This window comes from Belonocnema kinseyi, chromosome 1 (assembly GCF_010883055.1).
Source record: "Belonocnema kinseyi isolate 2016_QV_RU_SX_M_011 chromosome 1, B_treatae_v1, whole genome shotgun sequence".
Classification (NCBI taxonomy): Eukaryota; Metazoa; Arthropoda; class Insecta; order Hymenoptera; family Cynipidae; genus Belonocnema; species Belonocnema kinseyi.
The window spans coordinates 19,489,318-19,499,177 of NC_046657.1; the positions used below are offsets into that span (position 1 = coordinate 19,489,318).

At 27.4% G+C, this 9,860-nt stretch overlaps 1 protein-coding gene across 1 annotated transcript in view; it reads left to right on the forward strand.

The window, feature by feature from the left end:
• The window catches only part of LOC117167010 (sodium channel protein para), a 116,167-nt gene that overhangs the window by 32,712 nt on the left and 73,595 nt on the right, over positions 1-9,860 (forward strand). Inside the window, exon 6 of the mRNA XM_033351561.1 lies at positions 1,475-1,603. Within this exon, the coding sequence (XP_033207452.1) occupies positions 1,475-1,603 (129 nt within the window). The remainder of the gene's footprint in view (positions 1-1,474; positions 1,604-9,860) is intronic.

Sequence of the window (9,860 nt, forward strand, 5' to 3'; positions counted from 1 at the left end):
TAAGTTGGATGCAGCCGAATCATTTGAATTATTTTCACATTTTTCTGAATTCTTCGGAATTTTTTTAATCCTATAGAATTATTCGGAATCTTTCACAATTATTATCAAATATTTTTCTAATTTTTAGATAACAGGGTTAGAATTCCGCAAAATTAGTGCGTGCTAATTAGATCAAAGTGGATTGTTCCACATCTCTTAAGGTGCTTTCAAGACATTGTATACTCAATAGAAAGCAAGAGATATATAAAAATAAATTTTTTTTTGAAAAATTGTTCAGAAAACGACCATACATTGTTTATAAATTTTTTTTTAGAATTTTCATGTAAAAGGATCAAGGCTTGGTCCTTAAATGGCTAAATTCTTTGAATTTTATATTTTTTACTCTTTTGAATTCCTCGTAAGTCTTTTGAATTCTTCTCAGTTCGTTTAGATTCTTTAGAATTATTTTGAAGCCTTCTCAATTCTTTCAGATGCTTTTGAATTATTTTGAGTGACTATAAGATCTCCTTATTAAATTAGATAAATTATTGAAAAAATATGTAACTCTTTGCAATTATAAATTCTTTAAAATGCTTCTCAATCCTTTTTAATTATTTAAAATTCTTTCAAATCCTTCTTAATACTTTTTGATTAGTTTGCATTTTTTATAGCCTATAATTTTTTAGGTTTAATTTGGAAGAATTCTTATTAATTATTTTGAATTTTTTTATATTCTTTAAAATTCTTATGGATTATTTTCAGCCTTTAATTTGAATGCATTTTGGAATTCTTTGAATTGTCACTATTTCTTCTAAACTATTTTGAATCCTCCTGAATATTTTGTAAATGTTTTAAATTATGTTGAATCTTTCTCAATTCTTTCCGATTTTTAAAAATTATTTTGAATCATTTCCAATTATTTTAAAGATTTTTTTCTAACTGGGATTAATTCCTTGTGTTTTTAACTCTATCCAGTTTTTTCATTCGTTCACAATCTTTTGAATTCTTCTCAATTTTTTCAATTCATTTTAATTTTTTTTCACTGAGTTCCTATTCAGTTCGAGTCTCTTGAATTATTTGAATATATAGTTTTCAAGTATTGTGAAATTCGGATGCATATTTAATTTTTTAATTTGGTTATCATTTTTTTTAAATTCTGTTTAATTCTTTCGATTCTTGAGTACATCAAGATTTTAATTTGTTATCTGGTTAGCCCTTTCTCGATTAACTGAATAAATCAAGTAATTAGTGTTATTTTTGGTTTGAAAGAAAAAAAATGTAGATTAATTAATCAAATAAATTGTAGGTGTCACAGTGAAAGATTCTAGGTACAATTAGGCAACTAGGCAAGAAAAAACAGAAGACTTGCACCGCACCTGTCACGAGACTGTTCCTGATTTAAAAAGTCTAAATAAACGAATAGAGGAAATTAGGGGCTCGCTTTGATGCGAAAATTCACATTTGAGGGGCCTGATTGGTCTATTTATGGTTTCAGAGTCATATTTACGGGCATCTACACATTTGAGTCCGCCGTTAAGGTGATGGCGAGGGGTTTCATTCTGCAGCCTTTTACCTATCTTAGAGATGCATGGAATTGGCTCGACTTCGTAGTTATAGCTTTAGCGTGAGTAGTTACAAATATTTATTTTTTTATTACAACATTCAAAAGTATTGCTCAGTCCCCCCCCCCTCCCCCAGAAGTTATCAAATTATCAAGTATCGTCACTTCTTGTTATCAATCCTTCCTTCAGTTGTACTTCAGACCCTGTTCAAGTTCTCTGATCCAGTATTGATTGGTACTTTTACAAATTAGATCACGATTCTCGCAAAAAGGTACATTGAATGAGCCAGTGGAGACTAATTCGACCATTATGCCTTCTTAATTACTTTTCCTTATTTTCTATTGCTCCTTCCCTATTTCTTCCTCACTCTGTCTTATTTCTTCCTATTTTTCGCTTTTAATTATTTGAAATCTTTTGAATTCTTTGGATTCTTTTGAATCTTTTGAAATTCTTTATATTATTGGAATTCTTTAAATTTTTTAGAATACTTTGCATTTTTTGGAATTCTTTGAAATCCATTGAAATTCTTATAATTCTTTGAAGTTATTTAAATTCTTTAAACCTCTTTGAATTCTTGGAAATTCTTTGACTTCTCTAAAATTCTTCAAATTATTTGGAAATCTTCGAAATCTGTGGAGCTGTTTGAAAATTTTGGAGTTATTTGAAGTTATTGAAGTTATTTGAAGTCCATTTTTTAAATTCCATGTAATTCTTTGAATTTCTTGGACTTAGGATTGAACTGAATTCCTTAGGATTCTTTGAATTCTTTAATATTCTTTGAATCCTTTAAATTCTTTGCATTCAATAAATTTGTTTGAAATTCTTTAAATCCATTGGAATTCTCAGGATTCTTTTTATTTCTTTAAATTCTGTGGAATTCTTTAATTTCTTTTCAATTATTTAACGTTCTTCAGAATTCTCATGATTTTTGGAAATCTTTAGAATTCATTGAATTTTTTAGAATACTTGCATTCTCTTGAATTTTCTTAAATAATCTTAAATTTCTGAAATATTTTTCATTGTTTTAAATTCGGATGTGTCCTAATTATTTAAATTCCTTAGAATTATTTGAAATATTTTATATAATTGATATTTTCTGAATTCTTTAAAGTTCTTGAATATATTTAAAATTCTTCCATTTTTTTAATTCTTTGGAATTCTATGAAGTTGTTTAGATTTTTTTGATTATAATTCTCTGGAATTCTATGAAATAATTTTTGTATTTTTGGGAACTCCTTTGAAACATTTGAATTTTTTGATTCTTTCTGGAATTCTTTAAATTCTTTGGAATTGTTTGAGTTCTTCAGACATATTTAAAGTTCTTCAAAATTCCTGAAATTCTTTTAATTCTTTGAACTTTTCTGGAATTCCCTGGAATTCTTAGAATTTGTTTAGAATTCTTTTATTTCCTTGAAATTATTCAAAACTATTTAAATTTCTTTAGAATTCTTTAGAATTCTTTGGAGTTCCTTAGAATTGTTTAAAGTTTCATAGAATTCTTTGAAAACCTTTAGAATTCTCAGAAGTTATTCAGAATTCTCTGAAGTTCTATATAATTCTTTTAACTTGCCTTAAAAATTCTTAAATAATCTTCAATTCCTGAAGGATTTTTAATTCTTTTTAATTTTGATACATCTTTATTTTTTGAATTCTTTGTAATACTTCTAAATTCTTCGAATTCTTTTGAATTTATGAAAGTTTTTGACTTCTGATCACCTTGAAACTCTTAAAGCCACCAGGAATTATTTGAACTGTTTGGTATTATTTTGAATTTTGATGTATCCTCATAATTTATCATTCTTCGACGTTTTTCAAATTCTTTCAAATTATTTGAATTCTTTCGAATTATTTTAAATTCTTGGAATTCATTAAATCCTATGCACTTATTTGAATCGCTTGAAAATATTAGAATTCTTTGAATTTTGCAGATTTTTTTAAACCTTCAGAATTCCTGGAATTCTTCGAATTCCTTGAAATTCCTCGAATCTTTTGTAATTCTTTGAATTTTTTTTTTTTTTTAATTCATTGGAATTCTTTGAAGTTCTATGAAGTCCGCAGGACTTTAATCAAAATAGAGAGAATATGGGAAGAATAAGGAAAAATAAAGAGAGAATAGGGAAGAGAAAGGAAGAATGAAGAAAAAGTAGAGAAGAGTCAATAAAAATGGAAAAGTAAGGAAGAAGGAATAATAATAAAAGAATATAAGGAAGAAATGAATGTGAAAACGTCAAATTGAATTTTTCTCTACTGTGCAGCCTTGCATTCTTGAATTCTATCAGAAGTACGAATGCAATTTACAAATCGATGAGACGGTCGCGAGAAAAAAATATTAGATTATACCGTACCAATATTCCCTCTTAAGTAGAGTCAATAATTCAAATTTCTATATGCGTATATATTTAGTCGAACATTGAGCTGGCATATATATCACAACATTTTCATCAGGCATTCACAGACAAGCCTCTCCCCTCTTGGAAGTACTAATTAGCCAAGAGTTAGATTCCAGGTTATCTCATTGAATATCATCGATAGATCTGTTAAGTACTGAATATTACAACTACATATAGGACATGACTACACATTGGGGCGGTCCAAAAATACATAGATAGAGGGCAAGGTTTTCTCCCCCATCCATTTCTTTAGTTTTCCGGAAAGAGAAAGTTCCTGTTTTTTTTCTTCAAATCTTTCAATAATAAGCAGGGAGCACATTAGAGACACTGTGAAGTTAGCTGAAGATCGCAGCTCGGCTCTCAAATTCGGGGAATCTTCGGTGCGGAAGAGAGGGGGACGCGTAGTCACGTGCATGACCGGAGTGTGTGCGCACGCTTACTGCTGGGGTAATCGGGCTTCTCCGCGTGAGAGAGTTGAGATGCGTTCGTCAGATAACTTCAAAGTGGCTCTAATCCGCTCCCTGATTATAATGATAATAAGGCTTTTAATTAACATGGGATTTTAAATGGGAGAAGATAAATTTTTGAGAAAAATGGAAAAAACAACTAATTTGGATTCTTTGGAATTCTCTGAATTCTGTTTTTGAATTCTTTGAAATTCTTCAAAGTTCTTTGGAACTCTTTGATGTTCTTAAGAATTCTTTACAGTTCTTTCGAATTGCTTAAAGCCCTTCAGAAATTTCTTAAATTCTCCTGAATTCTCTTAAAACATCTTGAATTTCTAAAGTATTCTTCATTCTTTTGATTTTAGATGCGTCTTAATTATATCAATTCAGTTGCATTTTTTTTAAGTTTTAGAAATTGAATTTCAGTTATGTGCTTTTTCGCAGTTTTCGAGAACCTCGATTTTTAAGTATTTTTTGGAATTCTTCTAAGTTCCTAAGAATTTTTTACAATTTTTCTAAGCTGCTTAAAATTCTTTGGAATTTTTTTCTTTGAAATTCTTCAAATACTTTGGAATTCTATGGAAATCTTGTATGTCCTTGATCATTCTTTGAAGTTCTTGAGAATTGTTTATAGCTCTATAGAATTCTATTAAATTCTGTTGAACTTGCTAAGTATTTCTCATTACTCTGAATTTTAATGCATCCTAATTATTTGAATTCTTTTGCATTTTTCGGGAACTTTTTAGAAATTCCAATTCATTTATATGTGCTTTTTAATTCTTTTCGAGAAAATCGATTTTGAAATGTATTTCGAAATTCTTTGGAATTCTTAAGAATTTTGTCAAGTTACTTAAAATTATTATGAAATCTTAGAATTCGTAGAATTTTCTTATTTTTTGAAGATCTTTAAATACTTTAAAATAATTTTAATTTCCTTAAATTTTTCTGGAAATCTTTATATTCTTTGGAATTTCAAATTATTTAGAATTCTTTGAATTCTCTGGAATTAACTGAATTTATTAGAATTAATTGAATTTTTTAAATTCGATGGATGTCTGGGAATATTTTAATATTCTTTGAATTCTTTAGAATTCAGTAAATTCTGTAGAATTAAGTAAATTTCTTAGAATTATTTGAAATTCTTTGCAATTGTTTAAAATTCTTTCAAGTTCCATGGCATTTTTTATGTTCTAAAGAATTCTCAAAAGCTTTCGGGAATTTTCAAAAAAATAAAGCTTGAATTCTTTTCAAACATCTTTAATTTTTAAAGTATTTTTCTCTAGAATTTTTTAGGAATTCTTCTAAGTTCTTTAGAATTAGTTGAAAATATTTGAATTCTTTAGAATTCTTAGAATTCTTTTTAATTCTTTGAAATTCAATAAATACTTTGAAGTAATTTTAAGTTCTTTACAATTATCTGAAAATTTTTGGAATTCTGTAAATTATTTGGAATCCCTTGAATTCTTTGAAATCTTTGGAATTATTTGGAATCCCTTGAATTCTTTGAAATCTTTGGAATTATTTGAATTCTTTAATACATATCTTTGGAATTCTTCAGAATAATTTTCATTCTTTGTAATACTTTACATTCTTTGGGATTTTTTTGAGTCATTGGAATTCTTCAATTTCCTTGGCACTCTTTGAATCCCTTGTAATTCCTTCAATTTCTTGCAATCCTGTGAATTTCTTGGAGTTTTTTAGAATTATTTGAATTGCTGAGAATTCTTTGAATTTATTAGAGTTCTTCAGAATTCTCTTGAATTTTTTGGAAATTGAACTTCATTTTTTCCTTAAGAAATGTTAAAGGAATTCTTAGAAATTATTTGAATTCCTTGGATTTATTTTAATTCTTTGGAATTTGTGGATATCTTAGAACTCTTTGGAATTCTTTGATTTATTTAGAATTCTTTTATTTTGGATTTTTTTTGATAAAAATAGGAATTTCCTTAGTTTTAAATTATGAAAATTTATACGAATTTTACATTTTAGTTTCGGTTCAGAATTGGCTGATTGAAAGCTCATTACTTGAGTATTAATTTGTTAAATCTTTAATATGCCTGCACTTCTTTTTTACTTCGTTTATTTTATTTTTCATTTATTAGCATGTTTTTAAATATAATTTCCTTCAATCATCATGAAAAATTATCCAAATAATAATTTTTTAATGCCTTTTTCACAGCAATGCTGACTTTTTAAAATCTGTTTATATTTTTTGCATATAAATTCATTTTCTATATTGTTATTATATTTCTTCATAATATTTACTAATAATATTTAAAATTAGAAATATAAACGGTTTTTTTTTAAAAGAAAAATTGTATTTTCAATTAGAATTTTCAAACAGAATAGTGATTTTTTTACGAGTCACTGGTTTGTTAGAAAATTCTGACTGAAAAGACCATTTTTCCTTTAAATCTTGAAAACAAAATAGGATCAATGGTCATAATTATGATTTCAACTATAATTAGTAAACATTCTAAAAACAATAATGAAATTGATTGAGAATAAATTCGTATTCGAAAAACGCGATAAGTTAAAAAAGTCCGCTTTTGCGTAAAAAGTATTTAAAAAAATATTATTTGCATCATTTTTCAATATTATCGAAGAAAATGATATTTATAACTATTTTAATAAATAAAAAGAAAATTAGACTAAACAAAAAAAGTACACGTGGCGAGAATCGAACACACAACCTTCCGTCTATGAATACGAAGAGTTACAGCCTGAGCTACCGGCCGATTGGAACCGTTCTCCGCCAAAATCGATATTACTGCTCTGGCAAATAAATATTTATATTATCTTTGTAGTAAAATTCATATGATTGAATTAATTTATGGGAGAAATTCTATTTTTCTAACAAATAATAATTGTTTAAATAATTTGAAATTTGTGCCATCGAATTGAAACATTATGGGGTGGAAATAATTCCTTCAATATTTATTGAGAAGTGATTAAAATTAAATTTACAAAAAGTTATTCAAAAGTATTTTTTTTTCGATTTTTCCAAAAACTGAGCTTCATCCGGGGAATTTATTGGAAAATTGGTTTATAACAAATTTTTTGGACCACCCTACTACACATCTTATTGTTACATCGATCATGACCTAGAGATCTAGAAAGAAATAATAATATAGATCATGCCATTGTACCTTTTGTTAACTATTTATGCTCTAGCAACCACAAAGTATTATTAATATGATGCAAAACCTATTATTATATGATTGTGACTCCTTTTTCTTTAGCCTAGTTGCGAATACAAATTGATTATTACATTTGATATTGTTGTAGACTAGAGTACCTATACTTACATAACTGTTGATAGACGATTTTATATTACAAATTTGAGATATTAGATTATGGATTATACAATTTATATTATAGTATTGGTTTGAATCTCGAGCACAAATTTTGCCGTGGCCAGATTGGGCCCCGATTAGAACGTGCGCTTCATTCCTTATCAGGGCCTGGTCGGCAAATTTTTTGCACGGGTACTGGTCTTTATTTTTTAAATCCTAGACTTTAAATTTGACCTTTGATTTTGATGACATTTTTTTTTTTGAAAAAATTCATTGTCATTTTTCGAAATCATTTAAGATCTTTGGTATTTATCAAAAACGACAGAAACACGGTGAAATCCTTTGAAATTTTCAAAATCTCTTATTCCTAATTCTTCTGAAATTCCAGGAATCTTAAAAGGTTTTTAAATCTTTAGAAAAACCAAGAATCTTTTAAATTTGGTCAAATCCATTGAAATACCTCGATATCCTATGAAATCCATTGCAATCTATTTAATCCCATTAAATCCTTATAAATTCCAATGAATTCATTGCAACTCTTTTATTTAAAAGTGCATTTAATTTATTCCTAATTCTTTAGAAATTCCAGGAATCTTTTGAATTTGGTCAAACCCTTTGAAACCCCTCCAGATTCTCTGAAATCCAGTGCAATCTATTGAATCTCAATAAAATCTTGGAAATTCCAATACATCCATTGAAAATTTTTATTAACAAGTCTATTTAATTTATTGTTAATTCTTTGGAATATTCAGAAATCTTTTTAATTTGGCCACATCCCTTATAATCTCTCGAGATCCTATGGAATCGACTGCAATCTATTTAATACCATTAAATCCTTGAAAATTCTAATGAATCCATTTCAATTTTTTATTTAAAAGTGTGTTTAATTTATTCCTAATTCGTTAGAAACTCCAGGAATCTTTCAAATTTTGTCAAATCCCTTGTAATATCTCGAGATCCTATGAAGTCCATTTCAATCTATTGAATATCAATAAAACCTTGGGAATTCCAATAAATCGATTAAAACTTTTTCATTTGAAATTGCGTTTAACTTAGTCCTGGTTCTTTAGAAATTGTAGGAATCTTTTAAATTTGGTGAAATCCCTTGAAATCGCTTGAGGCCATATGCAATTCATTGCAATCTATTTAATCCCATTAAATCTTTGGAAATTCCAAAGAATGCATTGCAAGTATTTTATTTGAAAGTGTGTATAATTTATTCCTAATTCTTATAAATTCAATGGCTCTTTTAAATTTTGACAAATCCCGTGACATCTTTTGAAATCCCTTGAAATCCATTTCTATGTATCTAATCAAACTAAAACCCTGGAGATTCCAATGAATCCATTTCAATTTTTCTATTTGAAAATGTGTATAATTTATTTCTAATTCATTTGAAATTCAAGGAATCTTTTCAATTTGATCAAATCCGTTGAAACCTTTTTAAATCCTTTGAAATTCCTCGAAATTCCTTGAATTCCCTTGAAATCCTATGAAATCCATTGCAATCTATCTAATGAAATTAAATCCATGGAAATTGCAATGATTCCATTTCAATTTTTTCATTTGCTAATGTGTATCATTTATTCTTGATTCTTCAGAAATCCAAGGAATCTTTTAAATGTGGTCAAATCTCTTGAAATCGCTTGCAATCCCAAGAAATCATATGAAATCCATTGCAATGTATTTGATCAAACAAAATCCTTAGAAATTTCAAGGATTCCACAGCAATTTTTCTATTTTCAAGTGTGTTAAATCTATTCCTAATTCTTTAAAAATCAAAGGAATCTTTTAAATTTGGTCAAATCCCTTGAAATCTTTTGAAATCGCTTGGAATCCCTGAAATCATATATGAAATCCATTGCAATTTTTCTATTTGATGGTGTGTTTAATTTATTTCTAATGCTTTAGAAATTCCAGGAATCTTTTAGGTTTGATCAAATCCCTTGAAATCCTTTGCAATGTATTTAATCAAACCAAATCCTTTGAAATTCCAATGAATGCATTGCAATTTTTCTATTTTAAAGTGTGTTTACTGTATTCCTAATTCTTTAGAAATTCAAGAAATCTTTTTAATTTTGCCAGATCCCTTAAAATCTTTTGAAATCCCTTGGAATCTCTTGGAATCATTTGAAATCCATTGCAATGTATTTAATCAAACCAAATCCTTTGAAATTCCAATGAATG